At 42.3% G+C, this 27,239-nt stretch overlaps 1 protein-coding gene across 3 annotated transcripts; it reads right to left on the minus strand.

Annotated features, from left to right (window-relative positions):
* Nucleotides 1–76: 76 nt before the first annotated feature.
* Nucleotides 77–27,129, minus strand: grid2ipa (glutamate receptor, ionotropic, delta 2 (Grid2) interacting protein, a). Of its 3 annotated transcripts, XM_031312479.2 has the most exons (24): nt 26,491–27,129; nt 25,219–26,420; nt 23,410–23,663; nt 22,964–23,296; nt 22,718–22,872; nt 14,384–14,659; nt 13,187–13,272; nt 12,943–13,012; nt 12,149–12,445; nt 11,388–11,539; nt 11,005–11,166; nt 10,510–10,616; nt 10,253–10,400; nt 8,443–8,774; nt 4,958–7,297; nt 4,735–4,822; nt 4,138–4,227; nt 3,823–4,019; nt 3,545–3,700; nt 3,328–3,414; nt 3,085–3,214; nt 2,868–2,986; nt 2,575–2,739; nt 77–1,731 (listed from the first exon to the last, which is right to left on the minus strand). In XM_031312479.2, exons 2-24 carry the CDS (start codon nt 25,298–25,300, stop codon nt 1,651–1,653), a joined length of 5,907 nt encoding a protein of 1,968 aa, XP_031168339.1. In that variant the 5' UTR covers nt 25,301–26,420; nt 26,491–27,129; the 3' UTR covers nt 77–1,650. The 3 variants fall into 3 exon arrangements, with proteins under 3 accessions (XP_031168339.1, XP_031168342.1, XP_031168341.1); XM_031312482.2 differs by lacking the exons at nt 22,718–22,872; nt 22,964–23,296; nt 23,410–23,663; nt 25,219–26,420; nt 26,491–27,129 and adding an exon at nt 21,340–21,587; XM_031312481.2 differs by lacking the exons at nt 22,718–22,872; nt 22,964–23,296; nt 23,410–23,663; nt 25,219–26,420; nt 26,491–27,129 and adding an exon at nt 18,358–18,889.
* Nucleotides 27,130–27,239: the final 110 nt, after the last annotated feature.

Below are 27,239 nucleotides of genomic sequence, written 5' to 3' on the forward strand. Positions count from 1 at the left end.
CTCTGTACGATAACCCTGAATACCATAATTGTTTTTTACACCACAAATCTTAAAAACAAAGACATCCAGGCAAAAACAGATTTCATTTCACTATTTATAGTTGTCCACATTGTTAGGATACAATACAAAATACAGACTTAATACTTTATATGCCTTAAATGGACATTAATGCTTTAGAGGTTTACATTCTTTAATTTGAGCAGAAAAAAAGGAACTTGGGAGCATTAGAAAACAAAGCTTTTACTAGCTGCACACATTATCCTTTTTCATAATAATTTGCCTTACTATTTAAAAAATATCACTTGACAACTAAGATTTATGTTTTACAGAGCACTGGCACATCTCAGAAGCTGTATTATTAGTTGTTTGTATGCAAACCGCTGCATCTGCTACAATAAACATAATGACATTGCTGTCCTCTGAGCGGTATAACTTTATGGTCAGTCCATATGACACAATCAATAAAAGAAATATTTGGGTAACACATGAAAGTTACAAAGTTCTTCATATATTGTAGAATCTGTATCTGTTTTATTTATATCCACTCTCATTCTGTACAGTACAGACACAATATAATTGTATTATAGTTTCATATAGTGTAATAATGTTTAGTATAATATCCAACAGTGGAACACAACATTCACATATTGCACACTGCCCGCTGGTAGCGCCACATCATCCCGCGTCTACTTAACGTGAGTATGAACCAGTGAAAAATTATCCTTGGAACAGTTAAAATTGTCTTTTATAAAAACAAATAGTAGGTGCCAACTTTGCACTGATGTTGTCTCATATATTCACGTTAATAACATTAGAGGTTAGAACAATACCATTTAGAAAAAAAGAAATGATATGGCTATAACTGACATGGTATGGATTTGGAAAATCCGCTGACAGTGAGGCATAGATACAAAGCAGAACATGAAACAATCTGTCATCAAGACAGATGATTTCAATGAGTATTTACTTGAGAAAATAAGTCAGTAAAGAACTTATGTTACATTCAGTGTGGTGGGCGGTTTACAAAAATACACATGTAAATTAACAGGAAAACTGCTTTTGTGGTTTTTCTTCCAAACCACCAAGAGAATGTGAATGTATTTTAATTAAATATCTATTCCAGGATAAAATTAATTTTTGTTAAATCTATGACTTATTCGTGAATACATATAAGAAAGATTTTACTGTAGAATTGTAATAGAACACTTACACTCAGGCTTAGAGAAAGAAAACTTCAACTACAGGATGTTACTGAGTAACTGTCTTTCAAATAGTAGAGATACCTTGACAGCCAAACAAACAGGTGGTTGTTTTCTACGTAGCAGTCTTATTGTAGAAATGAAAGTTTTAGACTTCAACAAAAACTTGTTTTTAAAGGATATATAGTATATACTATACCACTGGTATAAAGCTAAATCGTCCATCCTGATGCAAAAGACATTTATTTTTGCCTCATGTCAAAGCTTACCTCCCTTCATTTTACCAAAAACACATAAACACACAAAATCTTGTTGTTTTGCTTAGAATTGTGCATTGAGTGGTGTGTATGTGTTTGTGCATGTACAGTATATACAGTATGTGTGAATGTGTCTGTGGACATGTGTATGTACTGTATGAACTACTGTATGTAGTCATCTGCATCTGTGTGTGTTACCAGGCCAGTGGGGAGGCCATTCGTGGACTTCTGGGACTCTTCTGGTTTTCTGCAGCTTGCTGATCATTGAGAGCTTTCTGTGATAAAGAAACAAGGTTTGTAAGCTCACTCAAGTGTTATTATAACTTAAATTAGATACACACAACATAAACACATATTCCACGCTACATATATATATATATAATTATTATTATTTATTTTTTTAAAAGGTTATTTTTTTGGGCATTTTTAGGCCTTTATTTGACAGGACAGCTGAAGACATGAAAGGGGAGAGAGAGGGGGGAATGACATGCAGCAAAGGGCCGCAGGTCGGAGTCGAACCCCACAGAGAGTATATATATCCTTCTCTCTAAGGCTGCATAAGAAAACAATTTTGTCATAAAAACTGAATGTGAATTGCATAAATCTGAATGCTGTGCTCATATTGAGTTGCTGAATAAAAGAAAGTAGTTTCAAATAAAAAAATTGTAATTATTTATTCAGATCTGGTTTCCTGAGGAGCCTGCCAGGCTGCAGCACAGTGCTGAATACTCAGTGTCAACATACTAATCCTGTCACTGTATGCAGCTCATTATTAGTACCGTAGCCTGGCAGACTTTCTCTATACATCTTTGATGAAATGCAGGCTGTGCTCATTACTAAACACACTGGATTCTAAAGACAAAACATTGAGTAGAAAATCTAGGACGTAATGAGGTAATCGTAAGAGGTGTTTATCTGCAACTGTTGATAAAAGTTGATAAAAGTTGTTCATCAGGAACTGTTTGAAGAAATATGAAGCTTTTTCAAACAATTATGTTGAATAGTTTGGTGAAAGGCTGAGAAGGAACTACAGAGGGGAATATGCCTATAGTTTTTACTGTAACACTGTAGAAGTAGGACAGCAGGACTTGTATAATAAATACATTTTTCTTGCTCACCTCAAATTTGCCAATGAACTCAGCAAAGATACCAAAGAAGGCCTCAGTGTTTGTGCTTTTGCTGTCTTCTCCAAAGAAAGATGCAGTTTTGCTGAATTCCTCCATAGCTCTCTGTTGCAGGGAATCCAGAGACTGGACTGCTGGATGACTGTTTTCCAGGAAGTTCTACACACACTGGAGTCAAGGGGCATAAAAGTCTCATCACCTCTTCTACTACATTAGTTAATCCGTTTTTGTTTTTTTCATCAGCCTACATATCTTAGTGCTGTCTTTGGCACTTCTGTGAAGGATACACTCATGGCGACAGCAAAGCGGTCCTCAGCTGTCACAGGCATCTTCTGACAGGCTGAGCGAATGTCCTGGATAGTTGTATGAAGGTCATTCAGATCTGATGTGATAGTCCTCTGGTTTACTATAGACAGATAAAAGAAGGAGAAGGAAAGTACACACAGTCCATTTAAAAGTGTTCTCAAGCTATGGCGCAGAGATAAAAGAAAAAAATGTATCTACCTTTGGCAGCAAGAGGAACCATGGTTAAATCTTTGGAAAAATCCAAAACATCAGGGAAGTGGTGACATAACGACTTGACCAGAATATGTAGAAATGTTGACTTCCCATCCACTGTTTTAGTTGTGCTCAACTGCAGGAGGACACAATAAAGTTATAAATTGCGTAAGCATAATATGATGAGAAAGAAAGCCCAGGCTGCTTTGAAAAACATTTGATTTGAATATGTATTAGTGTATGATGTACCTCTGTAAGGAAGTTGATCTTAAAGCCTGTAGTCTTGTTGGTTTTAGGCTGGCTGTTATTCAAGTAGTTCCCCATCGCCAACACAAACTGATGAAAGACGGAGTGTAAGAAGCAGAAGTGTAACACTCTCAAAGAACTAATTTATCTACAGATTTGTATTACATTTTCAATTGCAACATATTTTTGTATTCATGTACTTTGCTTAACAGCTGGCTACCTCTAGTATCTTAGCCAGCTTCTTGCTTGTCTTCAGCTCCATTGAAGCCTTGTAGAGACAGTCATACGCTCCCCTCAACTCCTCCGTCTTCTCCTGTAGAGAACACTTGAAGAGGAGGCTCTGCAGGCGGGTCTGGTACTCTGGTACTGATAACATCTGATGGAGAACACGCACACCAAGCAAAAAAGTGAGTGAGTGATGATAAACACAAATACAGCACATAGACACAGGTAATCGACACAACCAACCCACCCATCCACACCCTGCCAGGACTGTACCTGCAACACAAACTGGTCTGGCTCACTGAGTTTGCTGGGGTCCTGTCTGTATTCTTCGTACTTTTTTACCTCCTCTGCATCGGGGGCATAGAGTAGCAGCTGTTTGATGTGGGCTGGCTCCAGCCTATCAGTGACCATGTTCATCAGTATTTGACGCAACTCACCAGGAGACAGTTTTAGGTGGGCTATCAGGATGGCTAAAGGTTAACAGGAAAATAAACAGGCATTATAAATTCCTAATTTTGAACCATAAATAAGCCCAAGAATCTGAGCTAATGGAAATACAAAGTAATATACCATTTTACGTATACTTACAGGCATTGTAGGCCTTTTTATGGGACAGAATTTCAATCACATCTTTCTTCTTAAAGGTTTCTAGCAGATGGGATGGCTCTGGAACAGGCACTAAAAATAGGATCAGTGTTTGTAAAATACCCAGATGTTATGGAGGTCCAAATAGACAGTAGAAAGATGAATGGGAATAAAGATTTTGTGTACATTTTACATTTTTATGTAGCCGGTTAAGAGCAAATTACAAGTAGAACAAGTTAAAAAATAAACGTACAATCCACAATTACAGTCAAAAGTGAGAGAAATGGTAGGAAAAGTAATTTAAAAAAGAGCTGGGGATTCATGTGTTGTAATTTTCTTTGGACATATAATTCAGGAGTGAAATATTGTAGACTTAATGAATAAATAATCACACTCCAAGGATGCAGAGATCCAAGAACCTGAATAATGATGTGCTAAGAAATAATAATGCATCGGTCATTCTGATTTAAACATTTGTATTTGTAACATACTATGCACATTAGTGGGGCTTATTGATTAATCCATAATTATTTACATATCATTTTATGATATTTAGCTGTGCTTCCATTTAAAGCACTGCATACAGCCATGTGTACTCACTGGAGCTCTTCTGTGTCCCAAAGTGCAGCTCCAGATCCAGATACTTCACCATGTCATGCAGTTTGTCATAGTCCGAATTGGCTCCCAACTACCAAAGACATGCACAAATAGTGAATTACAATTTCATGACTGTTAAAATATTTTTAATTTGGAAATCTAAATCTATAATTGTATTACATTAAAGAGCCCTTATGTCCCAGTGTCCAAAGCCCACAATGCTCACCTGTCCCCAGATAGTCCCCTCTGAGTTTTCCACCTGCTCCCAGCGCAGCCTCTTCACACTCATGTGGTTGGAGTCCATCCTGGAGAGCGAAGGCCTGGGCAAGGGTGGAGGGGAGCAGGGTGGCGGCAGGGGTGGAGGTGGAGGGGGCTCCAGGTGCTCTGAAGGGTCAGATAGCGAGTGGGGGAGGGACTGAGGCTGGCTTTGGCCATGGGATTGCTTATTGTGGGACTGGGTTTGGGGCTGGTGTTGCAACTGCAGCAGGTGATGTGAGGGCTGGGACTGTGGACGGGTGGCTTGAGTGGAGGGTTGAACTTGGTGCTGGGATTGGTAGTGTTGAGACTGGAAGGTGGAGATGGTGGGCTGGTGTGGCTGGAGGGGCTGAAAGGTGGAGAGAAGGGGCTGAGGCCTGGGGGGCTGCTGGGGAGGGTGGATGACATGAATCTGGTGTTGGTAGTCCTGCGGAGGGGGCTGTGGGGTCATATGGTGGATGTGGTGGATCTGAGGTGTGCTGGAGTGGTGGTGGGTCTGCTGGATAGAGTGGGGTCTTTGGGGAGAGGGTTTGGTGGGCTGGGGGTGATGGGTTTGGTGGATCTGCTGTTCTTGGTGTCTCCCTTGCTGTGACACTTGGGTCTGATGATGACCTTTAAGACTTCTCCGACTCTGATGGGAGTGGCTGTCCCGGGTTAGCTGAACTGGGAGGGAGGCAGGCTCTTGCTGGGCTTCATGCAGAAGCTCTGTGGAGGAGTGATGGGGCTTAGTTTGGTGCATCTGGTGGGCTTGATGAAGCAGCTCAGTGGAGGAGTGGTGGGCCTGGGGATTGTGCATTTGATGGAGCAGCTCAGTGGATGAATGGTGCACTTGTCCCCGATGCATCTGGTGAGCTTGATGGAGAAGTTCGGTCGAGGAGTGATGGGGCTGCATTTGCTGCATCTGGTGACCTTGGTGCAGAACCTCTGTTGAGGAATGATGTGCCTTGGTTTTCTGCATTTGGTGGAGCATTTCTGATGAGGAGAAGTGTGCATGGACTTGTTCCATCTGCTGGAGCATCTCAGCAGATGAGTGGTGGGCCTGGAATTGCTGCAACTGGTGGAGCATCTCCGCAGAGGAATGGTGGGCCTGTGGTCTCATGCCCTGATGGCTTTGGTAGATGCCCTCAGCGTATGGTCCTTGTTGGCTGGGGTGGACTGTTGGTTGGGGCGGTGGCTGGTGTGGCGGTGGGGCTGAACGGGACTGACGTCGGAGGAGATGACTCTGGTGGGCCTGTTGCTGCTGTGCTTGGCGCATCATATACAGAGGATGGTTAGGGTGCTGATGGGTGGAGTCTGGAGAGGGGAGTGAGGGTAAGGACTGGTGGAGTTGTTGGAGAGGCAATGGTGAGAGGGCTTTCTGCTGTGTTGGCTGGTTCGGCATCGAGTGGTGGCTCTGGTAGATCTGCTGCTCTTGACATGCTTGTTGCTCCTCGTAGGACTGGAGCTCTTCATAAGCTTTTTGCTCCTCATATGCTTTACGCTCTTCAAAAGCTTTTTGCTCCTGGTAGGACTGAAGCTCCTCAAATGCTTTTTGCTCCTTGTAGGCTTGACGCTGTTCGTATGCTTTTTGTTCTTGGTAGGCTTGGCGCTGTTCATATGCTTGTCTTTCTTGATAGGCTTGTTGCTCCTGGTACATTTGTTGCTCTTCAAAAGCTTTTTGCTCCTCATATACCTTTTGCTCTTCATAAGCCTGTCTCTCCTTGAAGATTTTCTCCTGATAGGCCTGTTGTTCCTTGTAAGCCTGCTGCTCTTGGAACAGTTGTTGTTCTTCAAAGGCTTTCTGCTCCTCATACGCCTGCCTCTCCTTATATGCTTGTTGCTCTTGGAAGGCTTTGAGCTCTTGTATGGTAGCATGGACCTGAAGGTCCTCTCTTGTTGGCAGCACTTTATGTAAGGAGTGCCGTTTAGGTGGTGGATTACTGCGGGGTGGAGGTGGGGGAGGGGGGCCAGATTTTCGGCGGATGGGTACATATGCTCTTGGGGAGTGTTCAGGGGTGTAGCTGAGCTGTTGCTGTTGCTGTTGTTGGTGCGGAGACTGAGACTGTGCAGGTGCTGGAGGGGGAGGGGGAGGAGGAGGGTCATTGAACTGAACAGGAGGGGGTGGCGGAGGGGTCATTGGGGGTGGAGGGATGTGGTCGGAGGAGGAAGAGTAAGTGAGGGAGGAGGCATTCTCTTCTCCACTGCTGCTTTGAACATCACTCGGGCTGCTGAGCTCTGGAGCCACAAATCCTCCATTTTCATCCTCGTCTACCCCCAACTCCTCTTCATTATCCTCATCCTCCTCATCTGGGAAGCCCATCTGCACACCATCCTGGCATTAACATCAATTACACTTCATTAGCCCTTTAATGTCAAAGAGGAACTTGTGAAATGATTTTAGTAAACTTCTCAAGCTAGATGAATTTGTTGGCTTCAACGGAAGTTTTTTTTTTTAATTCCAAACCTAAAATACATAATGGCTGTCTATTAAAACTGGGCATGTTCTGCAGGATCTCCTGGCTATATGTCTTAGCAAGAGCTGTACGAACATGGTTACAGTTCAACAGGACATTTCTGACTGCAGATGTAATGACAGCTTTAATGACCGCTGTTTACTTCTGTCAACAACCCGGTTCACTCTATAAAGGCTCCTCACATCAAAAGCAGTGAACAAGATGTATTGTGGCAACTAATTCTCATTCAGTTGTTGTGTTTTTGACCTGCCAATAAATTTGGGACTAACAGTGGATTATAATGTTGTGTTTTAAATGGATTACAGATTGTTTTTAATTATTTTTTAAGGTCAAAGTGAAGGACCGCAAAACAACTGAAAGAAAACTGTATATCCATATACAGGGAAAGAAAGCACTTGTATGTGAGGCCATTTGTATTGCAATTTTATGCAAAAGATTATTCTCTAACCTAAGTTTTGTTCTACTTTCACTTCGTCACTTACTTTACAGGAGAGTATGTTCTGTACCCGTTCTGTCTGTGTATGTATGTCAAGGGGACTGTCCTATTTCACATTTTGACGCAAGGCTTACATACCATAGGGAATCAGTGTACCATGCCGAATTAACCCGCTATCACCAGAAACTATGCAAACTTGGTTATTTTCACAAAAATATTTTAGCTGATACATGACCGTATGGGCCTTCAGGATATTCGTACATTCTCTTTTTTTTCTACCCCAAACAAAATGACCTCTATAATAATTTTTACCAGACTGTCTGAAACTTCTCTACAGTTTTAGGGTTTCTTTTGTAGAGTTAAAACTTGTAGGAAAATAATCAGTAAAGTGCAGCATGCACACATAATAAGTTCATGATTCAGATTGTCATACTCATAACATGTGATAGCTGATAACATCTGACTATATACACATGGTTACTGAATGAACATCAATAGTCGTCAAATTATCAGCTATTTTTTTCATTACATAATGAGGCTTCAGACTTCACATAACTGTTACTCTACCTCCTCGTAGTCATTCTCCGGAGTCAGGAAGTCATCAATGATGGCCACTCTCTGTCCCAGCTGCTCGCTCAGTGCATCCAGAAAGCGATCTGTGTCTTCTGAGCGTGGTGGTTTGGAGAAGGTGTAACGCCGCTTGTTGCTGCGGTGGGTGGGGGGACTAGATGGGAAGTCAGAGGGCTCTGGAGGTGACGGAGGGGGACTGTCCAAGCTAATGTAGGGATTGGACTCACCACTGGTCTGGCTCGTCAGCCCTGATGGATAGAACTGGGGTGTAGGGGGGCTGGGGAGAGGCTCCGGCCATGATGTAGGGGGTGGGGGGCCTTTACGGCTACCTGAGATAAGGAAGAGACATTCAGTGGAAGAAGTGGCAGTAGATCAAATACAAAAAGGCTATCAATAACAGTCTCTGACAAGTACATTAATTCAGTAAAGTGTGGTCAGGTTTTCTCACCCTGCATTTGTACACATATAAATCCCATCCAGAAGTACTTAGCCCTTATTAAACTGTTGAATGTTGTTCTTTTCCAATAAAATCTACAATAAACCACTGAAAATATCTACACACTTTCCTTTCTAAGTGTCAATAATGAACTAGATTTAACACAGGAAATCAGTAGCGGTTTTTGGCACGGGCGAAAAAATCCTCTGCGCCGCGAAGCGGTTTTCTATTATCTATCATTTCACTGGCGCCCCCTGCAGCTGCTGAATCCAGCCGAAGCTGTGTGAGAAGGGGAAAGGGGAGGGGGGGCTGAAACAGACTCTGTGTTGAGAACTAAAAGTAGGCTAGATAGTAGAAGTTCACAAAGCAATCCAACTAGGTAAAAAAAAGACAACGCTGCTCTGCCAAATGTCTTCAAAGGAATGAAACGTTGGGCAGTTGTATCCGCGCTAACAGCTCCTATAGTGGTCTTTGCTCCAATCTGGCACCAGACACCCTGCGATGCCATCCAGCTTTGCGGCTCGGCGCGCTATTTAGGATTCACGAGGAGGCCGCGGCCGCATGTACAGAATGCGCGCACAGGCAGGCAGGGGCACAGGTGGATGTGTGTGTGTGTGTGTGTGTGTGTGTGTGTGTGTGTGTGTGTGTGTGTGTGTGTGTGTGTCAGTGTGAGCTCCTGTCCTACCAAAGCAGAGAATTATCTCCACATATAGTTCATTATAGGCTGAGTCTTAAATATATTTGGAATATCCATTGAAATATTCACATTTTACATGAAGATGTCTCAGATGTGTCCAGATTGGGACGTCGCATAGCATTACTGTATGTGCTGGGGTACATTTTCACATAATTTATATACAAGTGGACACCTGAGTATTATCCCCATATTGATATAAATACACCCAAAACATGCTTTTAGGGATATTGTAGTCAAATATAGTGATTGTGATGTCATAATGCAGCCACAAAGTAATCTGTATTTTCTGTCTATAAAAAACTACTAATCAATTAAAGGTTAAGGCTGTTGATAGTCTGTATTTTTTCTAGTAGTACACAGGTCATACTGTACATACTACAGGTAGCTACAGTGCATGTCTGGATATCGCCCAGGGTGTAATTTGATGTAGAACCGCCACTGCAGGAAATGTAACCCTACAATTGCAAAATGTGAAAAGTTCTGCATTTGGAGAAGGTTCTGCACAAAACAGGTAATCTCCCAGAGAAGCTAACCACAGCAGAAAACACATTTTTGATTGAAAAGGGTCTTTAAATGTGTGTTTTCTAGTTCCACTTCCACCATCACAATATCCTCATTACTTTATGATGTTCCGTGTTTATTAGACTTCAGTGTATATGTATGCTTTCAGCTACCTGTGTTAGCATGTACTGTAGGGGAGGCTGTGCGCGAGGGAGGCTCCAGATCCAGCAAACTCTCGGGAGCAGGAGGAGCACGACTCTTCAGAGACTTGGACCTCTTGGTTGAATACATGTTCTCCAGTTCAGCGTACACCGCTGACAGCTTGTATGGTAGAAATGTACAAAGAAACCAGAGTAAGAGTTGCCCCATAAAAGGTGAATCCTATGTTGATATTTATTGTATCTTTTCCCATGAGGACTTAGGTACCTACATTGGTGAGGTTGTTGGGAGTCTCAGGAAGGGAAGTACCATCTCCTGACTGTCTCTCTCCTGGAGCTAACCTCATCCCTGTCTCCAGCAGCATCTCTGCGCGGAAGCCTGTGACAACCAGGTAGCCGAGTTAGCCCTGGCCCATGTATGGTTGGGCTGACAGTCAGCTCCAGTTGGATCAGGCTATCTTTGGGCCAGTAAGGGAGAAGCAACCAACCAAACGATTTTGGCTACATGGGAATACGTTATGTTATATAACTATTATTCTGTATATAATATACCGTATGAATTGAACTAGTATGAGCCACGCTTGCCACATCAAATAAATTGGAAGCTGGAAACAGATTCTACCAAAAAAATCTAACTAGGATTTAACAGGACTGTGTCTATGATCACTGAAAATAATAGCAATGGTGGGGATAAGGATCAAGAGTGTCATGGTGGTCATAGTGTTACTGTTGCAATAAATGATAATGAAGATAATGAAGTTCTGTACCCTGGCCCAAGTGTGTGCCAATGACCAGGTCATCAGAGCTACGTCCCCTCACACTGCTCCTGTACGTGGTCCCTGTCACCCTCATGGAGCTGCTACGTCGATGGGGCTCGGGGGCAACCTCGGGCTCCGGAGGAGGGGGAGGAGGTGGTGGTGGTGGTGGAACTGGAACACACACACATATTGGCAATGCAGAGGAAGATGCAAAGGTGTATGAAGGGCTGCAGCACCTGAGTTGATTGCATTCTACTGAGCCAGTGGATTTACTGTATTAAAGATCCCCAATGACAGCGTCTCACACAAACAAACCCATTTTCATTCAGACACATATAAACCTCAAAAAGCACATACACCACGAATTAAAAAGGACAAATGTGTGCACACACCTGGCGCTTTGTATCCAAGAAAGCGTGAGATCTTGCTCTGGCAGTGCTCCTGTTCCTCATACGTCAGCAGCTGGTAAACAAACTGCCAGATCACCTGTTTGGCTGGAGTATCCAGCACCGGGAACACATCCACGATCAGAGTGTCAACATTCCTGTTGCCATGAAAACACAGGCAATGTGACAGAGATCGCCTGGCTGTCCAATCAGAGGTAAGAAGTTGAGCTTGTGGGTATGGTCACCCATGTATGCAGGAAACTAGACATAAAATTAAAGGGGCACTCCACCAATTTTACACAGGAAAGCACGTTTACTCCTTACAAGGAGTTAAGAGTTTTATCTTTGTTTAGCTTAGGGACTTTATAGCAGAAAGCCTCTGTTACAAACTTTAAAAGGCATTTACCAAGCAGGCAGGGTCTAATGAAATGATATCTTGGCCTCTTTGAAAAATCTCTCTTGTAAGTCCTGAAACTTAAACACTAAACCGCTGGAGTACCCCTTTTATTAGATCAATTTTGTGATGTATTTATACCTCCACAATGCATGTTTCACTGTAACTTACATGCCAATTATGGGTCAAGAAAAAAGGAACATAATAACCCCAACGGTACAAAATATAAACATGTTCAGTTATTTCTCTCAATACTTTTTGTCCCCTTCCCTTCCTCCCTGTTTGCACATTACTTCACATCCATCCTTTGTCCCCCCCCCTGTCTCACCCCACTCCCCTCAATCTACAATCTTTTGCCCTACCCTTTGCTCACCTGTGCTGGAAGAAGTTCTCCAGAGCCTTGCAGATGGTGTACCTCTCCTGGATGGTCAGCAGGTGCTCCAGCTGCTGTCCGAAGGTGCGGCCCTGAACCCGGATACTGGGGGGCAAAATCTCTGCCACCCACTGCAAGGAGCTGAGCACAGGTGAGCGGGAACGCTCTGTGGGAACACCGCCCCCTGCGAGGTCCTGCTCTGACAGGGTGAAAGTAGGCGGACCATCCTCCACTACCAGAGTGGGCATGGCACCACTGCCCTGGAGCATGGACACCACCTTCTCATGGGAGGAGGTCCTACAGGCAGACACATGAAAACACATGCACACTCAAACTGTCATAGACTTTTAACTGCATGTGCCAATTATTTTTTGGAATGAAGCTCAAAATCCCACAATTTAAATTAGTCATTTCACTTTACTGATGTGTAAATAAATAAACAACAAATGGAAAGTTTTCTGTATTCTGCAGAGAACATTGCAGTTTTACATTCTCTGGGGAGCTTCTTTATCATTGTTTGTCTTTTAACTTAAGCTATTTTTCTTCTTCAGGAAACTGCTTTTGTTTTTCTACCAAATCCATGTGAAATGAGATTTGCACTCCCTTCAACAACTTTGTTAGCACTACAAAAAAAAAAAAACATCTTCTACAGGGGACCCGTATTACCGTATTCATGTTTGCCTGTAATACAATCCTGTTCTATTGAATTAGATTTAGAAACTGCATGATTTTATGTAGAACTTTGGCACAAATTTGCAAAAAAAATCTAAAGTGAATGCAGGTGAGAGCTCAACCTCATGTCCAGTCCATTGAGAAACAGGATGCGGTCTCCTGGTTTTAGACCTGCCTTGTCTGCTGGGCTTCCTGCAGAACAGATTTATTCTCATTACAAGAACAGTACAGTGGTAGAGTTGGAAGCTTTGTTAAGCTATAACAGTCTGTTAAATGTAATAACAGTTTTATTACAGTGATTTACGAGCCATTTACACATACACACATTAAGTATAATGAACTAGCTACACACACATTTTTACTTACCAGGGATGACAGAGTCAATCCACACTGGAGCATGGCCTCTAAGAGTGAAGCCAAAACTCGTGTTACCCTTACACACTCTCACTGTCCTAAGGAGACAAATTTGAGCTTTGGTTAATGGCAGGACTGAGTAATAAACAAAGGCCCTAGGAAATAAAAGAAAAAGCAGGTATTCAAAAATACTCAGCTCTATCTCAAGTAATTGCGAAATATGCGTAGTTAATATATGATAAAGGTAACGTTGTTGTAAGTTTATTTGATTAGGACAATGCACATTAATCAACATTTCTGTAAACGTTTATATGAAATAATGCATGGGTTACCATATAAACCCTGTTAGACATAATAAATATGACACAATGGACACAAACTGTGGTTAAGTAAGGGTGGTAGAATTTATGAATCACTATAGCTCATTTCACACAGTGTCGTGGCTGTGATCTGTTATCTGTAAAAAGTCATCTGCAATGAGACAGTAAATGCAGTTTTATCCAACTGTGGACCTCCAGCAGATTTCCATATTCAGCAGACTACTTTAAATTCCCATCCTGCATGAACAATCCCACTGAAATATGGACAGTATATCCCAGGGGAGCTGTGTAAAATCCTCATAAGGCAAAGCCATAGAAGAGATAAGCAGTTTCTTGGGGCACTTTATTCCTACAACTCAAGAGACAGTGATAGGATGTTTGTAATCACGTTGTTTACTTGTTTGGTTTTTTTACCATGTTTTAATACTAAAAAATTTGATCAGTTTTTTATATCTACACAGAGAACAACCTGTCATCAATTTATAAAAACAAGACAGGAAACAAGTCACAGCAGATGAAGAATAACAATAAACAATAAAACAGACATGACTTTCTAAATAGGTTTACGTTCCAACCACTGAACTGTCTATTTTTCACTTTACTCCTACTCATCTTAATTCACATAAATTCCATGCTTACACAGGAAGACCAGTCACAGCTGCTGTTGGTTATGAATGTGATCAGACGTAAGGGGAGCGGTGATGTTATTTTAGGAAACAAGTTTTCTTTGATAGCTAAAAATGACATCCACTGTTTATCTGGTGGGAAATAGAGTGATGATTGGACTCCTGCTGATAAAAGGCCAAAACACACAGGAACTAAATAAAGACAGGATCAGCCATGAAAATACTGTCAAACAAAAATCTGCAACATGACACTTAATACAGACCTACAGTTGGTGGTGGTGCCACTGGAGTGTCCAGCTATGAGTGAGGTGGTCTTGCGCATGCCGCGGGCAGGGGGGACCATGCCTTCCTCTGCTTGGGTGCGTGGCACTGAACTGGCGCGGGTGGAGACCAGGAGGCGTTCGGGGTGATCCTCACTCCGGCTGCGGCGAAGGTGGTTGCGGCTAGGGTCACTGAAGCTCCGCCCTTTGAGCCGGCTCATCAGGCTCTGGGAAACCACCTCGTCAAAACGCTCCCGGTGCTTCTTGGGAATGAAGATCCTGACGAACATTGTGAAATCAGACACAAACTCAGAAAAAGGCTTTACTGAAAAGCTTTATACCAACAAAATCAAAGCAGCCCAAAATCCCCAAAACTCAAAAATTCTTTATCCTGATCTCTGAAAGCATCCATCGTCCAAATTATCCAACATCTGGAGGGATTCTTGTACTGACTATTGTTCTAGCTGCAGGATCTACTTAATTGGTAATATGGTCTAATGGGAGGGCCGAGGCAGGTAGAAGGGATTGGTCCAACATTAGTTTGTGGGTGTGTTTTTGTGAGAGTATGCATGTATGTGAGAGAATAAAAGAGATAAGAGATGAGCTTTGTTTGTGTGGTCCTGTCACATTATCAGCTGCAGAGTGCTCAGTATCAGTGAGAGCTCCCTGCTAATATGTGAAAAGGAGGAAGCTCAGAGCCAGAGCTACCTCTGGGAGAAAGTGCTCCTCTCCCCCTACCAGTGTTATTTTCTCCTCCCAAAATAAACTCCCAATGTCTTTATCCTTTTAAAGCAAAAACCCACCATAAGATATCTTAGATATTAGTTTGTGAGATTTAGTGTGTTCTAGGGGTGATTTTGTGAGTTGATGCACCCACTTTCCTCCAGTCTGTTTTATGTGCCGCATACATGTAGATGAAAATAAAGTGTCCAGTCAATAAAATGAAAATTGGAGTGGGGACAAGTAGTGTTGGTGACATCAAACTTGTCAAATAAAACGTGTATTTAAGCTCTGAGGCTTGGTGTAAAAATTGATATCACTGTCTCTACTGTGACAGATTTCTCAGTGTAGGATTGTTCAACATCAGCACCCATTTGTTTGTCTTGTTTCCTAAAACCTGACATTTACCACTGATGTTGTATTCTACTTTAAATGTCTACTCCCCTTAAACCCAATTATACTAGAGGTGTTGTCTGCTGCCTGAGCTTTATACAGTATTTTGCCAATTATCTGCGAAAACAAGATATATAACAAAACACCGACCCAGAAATGGAAGAACCATTGCCAATAACTGTGCTGTAAAGTGTTTGAGGCTGCGATTTTCCTTTAAATATAGGACGCCTTCTTCCTTTTTCTCTCTCTTTTATCCGATACACATGCACAAGGAACCTCAATCTCACACCCATGTACACACACCTCACACACACATTTGTCCCTTCTCTATTTTGCATACCCCCACCCCCCACCCATCCCGCCTACAAAATGATGCTGCCTCCATTCTCAACACAAGCCTCTCTCTATCTTTCTGTCTTCATGAATCTCCTGGGTACTTCCACTGTGCAGAGGAGAAAAGAGTGCTTTGTTTTTTTCAGCGCACCAGTTCCAATCTGCATCCAGATACACAGCACAACTCAAACACTACTGTTGAAAATAGGGCTCAGCGGTGCGGTTTGGTTTTCAAAGCTGTCACAGTCCTTTTGCAGGTACATTTGAGGAACATTGTTAGGAGGCAAGGATTAGATGATTTGGTAGTTTCATAAAAACGTACAGCAGGTAGTGGGTTTAAATTAAGAGTGACGCATAAACTGAGCTGCCTCCATTATCTTACAATCCAAAGTTGATGGAAGCTAACATAACAAGCTAATATTTCCACTCTGGAGATTTCTTACCTAGAGAAAAATCTGACTCACCAATGTTCACAGGTTCTCTCTCTCACATGCACCGTTTGTTATTTAACACCACAAGTGAACAATGACCTTCAACTGATTTAGATTTCTGAATGTAGTTATCTGCTGCATTTAATCATACAAAGAGTATACATTTAATAAGACAGATTTTCTGCTTTGCAATCCATGTGTCAGAGTCTTGTGTCATAGCACGACACAGTTGCATCTTATTTACGGCTGTATATTGCAAGTGAAATAGCACTGCAGCAACAGTACAGTTGTATTTCTCCTAGTCTGATAGCGTGTGGAGTCATACACACACATTGCAGTCATGTAATGGGAGTCTTGAGTTAACTGCTGATTCACTGTCAAATAATGCAATCAACTATCGCATTAAAATAATCTGTTATTCAGCCTCTTTTAAATAAGCACATTCTGGATGATAATGCTGATGATGATGATGATGATGATGATGATGATGATGATGATGATGATAAACAATTATTTATTAGTCCTATCAGTACACGCTCAGTGTATTGTGGACATAAGTTCACAAAGTGGATGTGATGCCAAGGCAAAAACAAACATGAAGACCTGTCTTGAAAGAAATTACTTACATAGATACAACTTAATCTGCTTACTATGAAGACATCCATATAAATAAAAGCCAAGGAAAATAGTTTGTGTAGGTGACAGTGATAAAGAGTTTGGTGTGTTCATGCAGCAAAAATTCTCAACACTTCCCTGGAGGGCTGAAATGTGCTCATCTGTGACAGCAGGCTGCTCTGAAGTGCTATCTCCAGGGTTAGTTTTGTATAGCAAGAGTAGAACTATAACAACTCGACTTAGAGCAAAAACACAACATTAATTAGTACTACAGTCAGTAAACTTAGCCCATAGAAAGGGCAGAGATAGTGATGAAGAAGGAAAGAGATGAATCAATATGAAGAATGGCATAAAACATTGCAGAGATAGATATGACGACACAATCAGTAACATACGGCAGAGTCAGAGACAATGACAGATAGAAGGTGGAGAACTAGAGCGCTTTCTAGGCCAGGGTCATGAAACTACTGGGAATGAAGCAGGCATGTGATTACAGGCAATATAGGCCACAGAACTTCCCCAAACTACTCACACACATCACCATGGTTACTCGGACAAACGGTGGATAGGGAAAACTAAACAGAATGTGTATTTCTGACAATGACAGGGCTCTATTGATTTCCATTAACTTTATCACCTCCAACACCTCTCTGTCATGTTACAATCTCAGTCAAAGAATATGTCACTTGTGTGGCCGGGTTGGCTCAGTGGGTAGAGCAGGCGCACATATACTGAGAGGCTTATGCCTCGACGCAGAGGTCCAGGGACAATTTCCTGCATGTCTTCCCCCTCTCTCTCCCCTTTCTCACCCAGCTGTCCTATCAATTTAAGGCAGAAAAGCCCAAAAAATAATCTTTAAAAAAAAAAGAATATTTCACTTGTGAAATCTTGTAAACCCCGTAAAACAAGTGAGCAGAAACTTCACAGCTTTCCTCCGTTGAAGTTGGATGTAGGCCTTAGGATGCCCTCAATTTTAAAGAGGGCGAGAGGAGTCTTTAATTAGGCTTGAAGAAGGGGGTGGATCAAGGACAGAGCATGCGGAGGGATGAATGACAATTGCAATCAGCTGGAAAACTCATTGCAAGAACCATTATTATCAGACCCACTTCTGATCAGCTAATTTGACAGCTGGACCAGTTACGAATTTGCAAACATAACACATATCTGTAGACACAGAGTTTAATTACAAAGCCATAGAAAGCAACAAGAAAAAGTATCATTAGTTATTTGGAGATGTCAAAGTTTTGCTAGAATCTCACAGTGTTCTAATCATGTTTCACATGCTGGAATCAGTTTTAGGGACAGTACAGAGTTCCACATTTTTACATGCTGACTGAAAGTTTAAAATAATCATCAATACAAACTTGATAACAAACACACAGGAAATAGCTGCACAACAATACTTCAGCAACTTTAGATACAAGTCAGCACAAACAACACAAAGCACAGTGAACACTGCTGAGATCAAAGGAAAAAGTTCCATACCTAACGTGTCTGGAAAGGCTCCTATCCCTTCCCATGGCTCTTCTGGGCTTTGAGGAAGTGCCTGAGCTCAGTTAAGCAATGCTAATGCCTCTCCTCTATCTCGATGAGTCCCCATCTACTTTGAACAAACTCTCCCAGACAAAGGGGAAAGAAGAGAAAGATGAGAAAAAGGAAGGTGCCCTGGTTCTCAAAAGCGCTTGCTGCAGGCTCGAAAAGCAGCCGGAAAAAGAAAGAGAGAGAATGAGAGAGAGGGAGGGTGGCTGTGGTTCTCATCCCTCCACACCTCTAAAACATCCTCAGGTAGCATCATCAGCTGTTCTCCAACTTCATGTTTGAGGCAGGACTCTTTCTTTGTTCCCATCTTTTGTCCCGTTCCTTCTCATTGACTGTATGTTCCTTCTCCAAAGAAGACAGGGTCAAGCCAGGTCACGGGAGGGTAGTCTTCTCAATCACAGTTAAAAGATAATCCCTGTCACTGAGACGTCCATCATCTTGCTGTAAGAGATAGTGACTGACAAATATTCTCTTTCCTCAGTGAGGAGGAAGAAAAGAATGAGATGAACAGAGGAGTGCGTAAGGAGGGAGAGAGGAGAGAAGTGGAGAAGAGAGGAGGGCCCCAGTGGAATTTCATAGGCAGGTCAGCATAATGTGTGCGTGTGCGTGTGCGTGTGTGTGTGTGTGTGTGCGTGTGCGTAAGAACCAATAGTGTGCACATAAGTGAACGTACAGAAACTTTGACAGCCATGTCTGTGCAACATCTATGACAACATCTATCCAAATGTCCCTAAAAACCTTGACTGATTCATAAAACATTTGTAAAATACAAAAAAACTATGGTATTCAAATAATAATAAAGACTGCACTGAATCCTCAGTTGAGAATGCATCAGTCTAATTAATTCATATCTTTGAAGTCTATATACAGATAGGGTATCAGGCCTTCAGTTCACTATAATTACATTCAATTACCATAATACTACAGAACCGCATGAACAAAAGAGCGAAAAGATGTTCCAAGATTGACTCTAATGACCCTCCAGATACATAATCTTTTGCATAACTTTCAAGTGTTCAAGCACTCGCTAACCCTTGGGTTTCAGAGCCATTTAAGAATCAAGACTGGCAAATGTGTCAGAAACCTAAGAGAGAATTTATTAAAAGAAGTAGGCTGCTTAAAAATAGAACACATCCTGTGGGAGGGCGAGGCAAATCGGTGAGGGGACTGAGGCAGACTGAGCAGAGCGTGACCCAGCTGGTCAAGTTTTACAAGGCAATACAGAAGAAATAACTTCCGTAAGCTGTTAAGTACACCTCCCATCCTCTGATAAGTGCCCTCTGATTATTGGACTGAGGTGGGGTAAGTGGAGAGTTTGTGTGTGTGTGTGTGTGTGTGTGTGTGTGTGTGTGTGTGTGTGTGTGTGTGTGTGTGTGACTGTCACAGGAAGTGACAGTGATTGAGGTAGAGGGAGACTGACAGATTGGAAGACAGAAATAGGGGGGAGGAGACAGCGGGCAAATAAAAGAGAGATTCAGCTTCAGTGGCAGACACATAGATTCTCCACACCTCAAACGGCAATACTGGCACACAGCACATGATTAACAATCTCCGGTTCCTTTATATCTTAGTCATCAACAACCATTCAAAATCAACAACTGACAAATAAAAACAACATATTAGCTCTCACTCTGTATCTTTTAGTGTGTTAGCATGCTACTTTTTGCTAAATAGCACTAAACACAAAGTAAAGCTGAAGCTGATCGGATTGTCATTAGTTTTGAAGGTATTTATTCATTATCCGAAGCACTGGACGAATTAAAATAAAAAAACAATGTACCTGACGGTTGCGTTAATTATGGGAAAAGTTAAGGGGTTCACCGAAGCAGCTATTACAATACATCTTAAAAGGGGATGTGAATGTGTGTTACAAATTTCATGGCAATTTAAAGGTTTTTGCGGCATTTCTTTCAAAGCCACAAATGTCAACGTCATGGTGGCACTAGAGGAAAAGTCAGAGAATAGTAATATTCATTAGGATTCATCCTTTGGGCACCATGCATATCTGTAACAAATGTCATGGCAATATATGTTGAGGTATTTCAGTCTAGACCAAAGTGGTGGACCAAGTGACTTTGCCGTCCCTACAGCCATGCCGCTTGCATGGCAAAAACAAAAAAAAGCTGCCTTTAAACATGCCTATTAAAAATATAATCCGCAACACATTTCCCCAAGAACAGAGAACTTCCACATTCCATTACACAGCAGCAGCAGCCATTAACACCAACACCACCCTGAGGCATGGCTCATGGACAACCTGGAAGCAAAACTCTCTCAGGCTCCAACTACAGAAACCTGTTCACCAGATTCTGCTGTAAACATCAAGAGCTATTCCAAACCTGGAATCTAAATATTGTTTAGCCCTTTCCAGAGCCTAATTGGCATAAAAGAACATTTTGTTGCACAGCACAAACAGCGCTGAAAATGACAACAACACAATGACAAAGCAGGCAGAGGAAGGGAAGAGGAAAAACTCTGCATATCAAAGCCTGTCAAGGTTACAGCGCACCTGAACTAAACACACCAGGATCTTCTTGGGAGAGTTACAGTACAGCTACTGTAAAACTGTTCTCAGTCCTCTATGGATACAGTTAATGCATAATTAATGGGACTCCTGTGCAAAACAAACATTACAAAGCATTTTCACAGGCAGCTTTCTAAGGAAGGAAATGTGCTGTCAAAGCTGTGAGACAGACAGCTGTGTCGGTGGAAACTGAGATGACTGGACAACAGCTTTGTTTCCAAGCTGGAAAGAGAACGAATTACTCCCGAAAAACAGTCGTTGGAAAATTTGAACGCTAATTGATTGTTACTAGATCGCTACTATAGAATGCTTTAAAAGCACTGCAGCTTACTTCATGACCAATCCTAAATAACTTGATGGCGTGCTTCCAAATGTACAATGCCAAATTGTTTTTCAGTACTCACCTGAGGCAGCAATTCATAATTTCTTCCCACATACAACTTCAAAGCAAGGACTGCAGGCATGTGTGTGCGAGAAACAGCGCTGTGTGCACGCCGTCTAAGCATCTGCATGTTTTTCTGTTTTCGTATGTGTGCATGTCTCAACCAGCAGCAGCAAACTGGCTGTAGCGGCTAAGAGCCGTATGCAGAGGAGGGAATAAAGAGCATCCAGTGATGTGATCCGCGAAAAAAAATCTGTGCATGTATCAAAGAGTGCATCACAGCTGTCAGGGAGGAATGGGAAAGAAAGAGACCAACAGAGAGAAAGTCAAAGTGAGAGAAAGTGAGGGGAGGGGCGGACAAAAAAAGAGAGCTATTATGATTTGGGTTTTGATTTTCTAATCAATGCTGAGGAGAAAGAAATGCAATATGCTGCGGTGAATTTTTAACCATACTCTTGTGTACTGTACCTGAGAGGGGAGAAACAGAACAATTTAAGCTGCACCCTAAGGGCAGCAGTCAGTGCTTGACATCAGGTCAGCTATTAATATGTGCTCTTGATGTACACCTCTCCTACATTTCACAATAAAATGCTAAGAGAGGGAGTTTCGTAACTATTGATTTCATGAGATAATTAAGGAGGTTTTGCTCCCTCACTGTGCCCTTATTGTTGCGTAAAGGCTGTGCTGTGCAGTAAATCCTATAGCTCAACTGTCTATGACACAATGGACTGCAACTCTCCCTCGTGCATTTACAAGCGTTCTTAAAAACAACGATAATGAGAAAAGAATTTGAAATGTACAACACAGCCAGGGCATTATCTGCATAGGGATTTCAGTTAGCCTTGTTGAATATTAATTTCCCCACTCCGCTAAATAGAATAAATTATCAATGGGCGATTGATTTAGTTTTACGTTTTGGGATGTTTTTCTGCATTTCTAGAAAGGTTAATTATTTATTGAGATGCACAGTTTGGATTAGTTGGAATGTCCTGCTTGGCTGTTAATGAACTGTGCTCCCATGTTTTGGTAATGTTTTACAGTTAAGGTGTTGATCCAAGCATTTACAGAGGTTTTAAAACGCGTCCTATTTAACAATGTACAACCCAAACAAAACAAAGAAATCGAAGAAGAGTTTGGTTGTTTGGTCATTACACAGTAACTACCCCTAAAAATAAACATCTTGGTTACTTTGTCGCACAGTGAATCTGATTTTTATTTGCAGTCTGTTTAAGTGCGTGGGAAGAGGGGGACATAAACAGTTTTAAGAATTCTCTTGCATCTGACTCCTTTGATCACTGCACGAGAAGGACTAAAAGACTAGTTGGTCACGCAGACTCAAAACAAGACACACAGACACGTTTGACTATAAATAATGTCTGTCTGAGCAACTGTTCGCCTACCTGACGCTGTCAATCAGCTGTTGATGATCCTCTGTGATCAAGATGTCGGGCAGGGCCTCAGCCAGAGTATCCACATCCCTCTCAGCAGCGTACTGCTTGAGCACCTCAAACAGATGTTCCTTCACATCTAGCTCCTCTCCTAGCACTTCCTCCACCTGATGGGTAAATAAATGCACAGACATGAATTGATATACAAAAATAAAAAAAAAAATGCAGCAAACAGATAAACATCTATTTCACACCCACTTTCTTATTAAACTCCATGGCCTTGTGGGCGCGACTCTCCCTGATGCTGTCCCCGCTCTGCGACAACACCCTCATGCTGCTGCTCAGTCGCTTGGGCCGCCGGGCCATACTGAGCACGCCCAGACGCAGAGGGCGACCCTGAGCTGCTTTGATCATGGCCGCTGCCGTTTCATGATGCTTCACTGGGATGCCGTTGACCTCCATGACGTAGTCCCCAGCCTTGAGGCCACTGCGTCCAGCAGGACCGTTGGGCATGCAGTCCTCCACCATCAGAGGGCTGTCTCCAACGATGGTGAACCCAAAACGGCCATCTGGGCCAGGAGTGATGTCAATCTGAGGAAGGGAAGAGCATGTTTGCCACCTCATTGCCATTTTCACCTGAATGTTTTTAGTGTTTTTCCACCAATAAATAAATAAAAAATGTGGATTACTGGGTGTCGTCTGACCTGTTCAATCCGTGACACCACTCCGATGCTGGGTGGTACCGTCTTGAGGGTCTGAGCCAGAGCGATCAGTGCCGGTGTGCTGAGGTTGGTCACATCCTGGCCCTCAATGTCCACCACCTGGTCCCCGGGCTGCAGGCCAGCCAGGTAGGCACTACTGCCCTCCACCACAGACAGGATGTAGCTGGGCCCAGTGCCACCTAATCGGAAGCCAAATGCCTCAGGCCAGTTCTGATTGGTGGCTGGGAGGCCGAGGTCTGCAGGATGGACAGAACATGAAACTTGGAAAAGGCCTAAGTAAAATAAACAAGGCAGGAGCTTAGTGTCATAGGAAAGCCGGAGTTATTATGTCAGATTAGACTTTAATGGGTTTTTAATTGGGAGGTGAAATGTTTTACTGCTTGTCGATATGTATGTCCTATTAGCATGTAGGAACATTTCTAATCTGGAGCAAGCTGCTCATACAGACAAGCAGGTTGTGAGCTGTAAAATGGAGTCCATTGGTTTAAATAGGGCATCTCAGAGATAGAGATGGAGCTGCCTAGCTGTAGCAGCAGGTACATGGGTCTATGTAATGAACCCACAAACATAAAGAGACAGAAGTCACTTAAACAACTTTTTTAGATTGGTAGATTTGTTTTTCTCTTAGTTGAATGAAGAAGAAAAGAAGAGAGTGAAGGAGGTTATTTCTGACTGATGGTATGAACTGCTGGCCTTCCCCTGGTCACTGGCCTCCTTCTACTGCAGCAGGAAGTGTCCCAGTGGGCTCACTTGACTTCATCTACAGCCATCTAGATACGTCAAAGATATATATAGGCCATTATAGGGATTGGTCAGTACATCAACACCCCAAAGCCGCTTCATACTCTGATCACTAAAATGAAAATCCACAACACTTGCCGATAGTTTTGTTTAATTTAGTTACTTTTCACATTGATATTAGGAAATATAGCAGAATTAAAAACTTCATTAAATCTACTGTTTGTATTTATGTTAGAATACTGTGTAAATATGTGTGAATATAAGTCATTTGTTTGGCTCAAGTCAAGGCAGCACTGGCACTCACATCAACAAAGAAAGTCTTATAATATGACGAAATGACTCCAAGGTGCAAAATTAGAAGAGACAATTTAACATTGGGAAATAGAACAGCACACTCGAGTAAGACACATTATAAAACTGCAGATACATAAACAATGGCATGCAGTCATTAATCAAAGAGTCAGCACCAAACTGCTCAGTTTTTCTTTTTGTAACTGATCAGAGGCATAGAAAGATGGAGACGGAAAAGTGAGTCAGATGGAGAAAGACCAAATTAGAGACGGGATGTAAGAAAAGTTAACACAAAAGTGCATGAGAAGTGAGAAAATAAGTCTGCTCAAAACTTGGCAAAGAAATGTAGAAATGCCAGATCTGCTTAAATGCAAAACAAAGACAAATCAGATCTCACTGCAGCACAGGGCCATATATTCAGGGTGAGATGTGGCTGAGTGAATAAAAAATATATCAAAAGACAAAGACTCAAAGAGCCACAGAATGTGGTATCAACTTGCTGAGAGGAAACATCAAACTGCAGCTGATTATTGATCTAAAATAGATTGGGAAATCACTGACATGGAGCTCATAATATTTTCTCTCCACCAGAACACAAGCAGCACTCAGACTTCTGTCTGTCCTATTCTCTCTAGCCTGCGACCCAGTTACACAATGTCAGCTTTAGCTCCTTTTAGCTCTCCTCTTTATCTTACCTCCAGCAGATGAAGCAGTTCAGGAACATAATGTACAAACTACCATTCAGAGAAAGGGACTTACAGAAATCTTTAGAGGCACTCCGGGTCCCAGACTTGCTCTGGCGCAGGGAGAAGCGGCCCTTTCTGCTCAGGAAACGCCTCATCCTCGCCCGGCTTGCGGCAGGGCACGTTCCAGCCAGCCTCTCTTCGCCCCCGGCCTGGAGGTTGATGCAGCCAAAGAGTGCCCTCGGACACCTTTGTGCTGCTCCTTACCTGAGCTCACTGGCGCCAAAAGCCTTCACCCAGCTAGGCAAAACAAGTGCACCTAAAAGGTCACATCTGTAGGTTATCTGGGCCAATGCCTCCCTCTGTTCTCAATCAGAGAACCAGCAGTCTGCAGCTAAGGAAAGGGAGGCCGGTGAAGAGGGTATAGTGTCTGAAAGTCAGGCTCTTCATCCTGGGTGAGGTGGTCCAGTCTCAGCCTCAGTCCAAACCCTATGGCTGAGTGGTGATCAGAAAACTGGGACACACTAACACGGTCCTGAAATGGTTCTTTGCAAGAAAAGGTACTGCGAAGCCCCATTTTTCTATAAATACCTTTGCCTCTCTCTCTCTCTCTCTCTCTCCCATCCGCTCTCTCTCTGCCTTCCTCTGTTGCTCATTTGGATAGGGCCCTCTCAGAGGGCTGAGAAGTGACCCAGAAACCAGTGTGTGGTATACCAGCCAGGGACACTCTGATTATAGCGGCTGTGTTAACCTCAGTACTGGATGTAGAGACAAGAGATGTAGCCTGCAGATATGCTCAAGGTTGCCCACAAAATTTCAGCTAAGCCAATTAACTATGGTGAATTAAGCATAGGATTGCAAATACTAACACAAACGTGACAGCATGACATCAGGCAGTACAAGCTTGGCAGTGTGTGTACATTGTGTACCAGATGATCCTGTGTTTTACCTGGCAGTTGTGTGTGGTTTTAAAGCAGGTGGTATTCCTATGAGATGGAAGATGACATTCACTCCACAGCCACACACTTCTAAAAACAAAGAGAAACAAATGGAATAAGAATGCTACACAAGATGATAAAAAACAATGGCATGATTTTACTATAGCAACACAGGCACGTAATTCATGTGTTTTTTTCGGTGGGGTCTTTGGGGAAGCACAACTACTATGAATTGGAAACCAGAAATCAATAAGCCATAGTAAACCAGTGGCAGTTTATTATTTAGGGTTGACCAAGGCAAATGTTAATGATTGTTTCTCTCACTAACAAAATCAAGAATCTTTGCAAAAAAAAAATTAAAAATTAAAAAAATGAATGTAAATATGCTCACAGAAATCTAATCAGTACACTAAACAATCACACACTTAAAGGCCAGACATCTTCTCAATCAGAAAAACAGAATATCAGCACAGAATAAAGGAAGATGAAAAGAAAATAGCATTTATTTGATGCAAACTCTGCTTAAGTAAACGGACCACATTTAATGTGTCTAATGTATCTGTCATGCTTAAAAATACATTATGATTAAACACTGTACCATGGAAAGTTTATACTCTTCTTGAATGGTTTTAAACAGGCAGGCTCAAGGTGGGAGTCTGTGATTCTATCCCACTTAACTTTTTGTCAAATTCAGCAAATATCTCCTTACTGTCCGTGAGTGTGCAGCCTTGGCTCTGTAAAAGGGTAACAGACAGAGTCGGACCAAGCCACACAACCTTATTCCAGCCAAACAGCAACAGTTGTGTTCATGCTTGTACCCAGGACAGGGGAAAGGGTATGGATGTAGAAAGAGAAAGGCAGTGAGAGCAAGAGGGACGGTAAAAAAGGAGCACTGGCGGGAGGGGGGTGTATTTGTACGGAAGAGGATTAGGGCCACTGGTGAAAAATCTATTTGAGTTCTGACTTAAAGTCAGAATTCTGACTTTCTGAATTCTGACTTTCTGAATTCTGAGATTAAAGTCAGAATTCTGAGTAGTCAGAATTCTGAGAATTAAGTCAGAACTCAAATACATTTTTCACCAGTGGCCCTAATCCTCTTCCGTAGTATTTGTTTGAGTGTTGAGTTGAAATATCAACAATCTTTCTCCAAAATCGCAGA

The sequence above is a fragment of the Sander lucioperca genome, chromosome 21 (assembly GCF_008315115.2).
Source record: "Sander lucioperca isolate FBNREF2018 chromosome 21, SLUC_FBN_1.2, whole genome shotgun sequence".
Lineage (NCBI taxonomy): Eukaryota > Metazoa > Chordata > Actinopteri > Perciformes > Percidae > Sander > Sander lucioperca.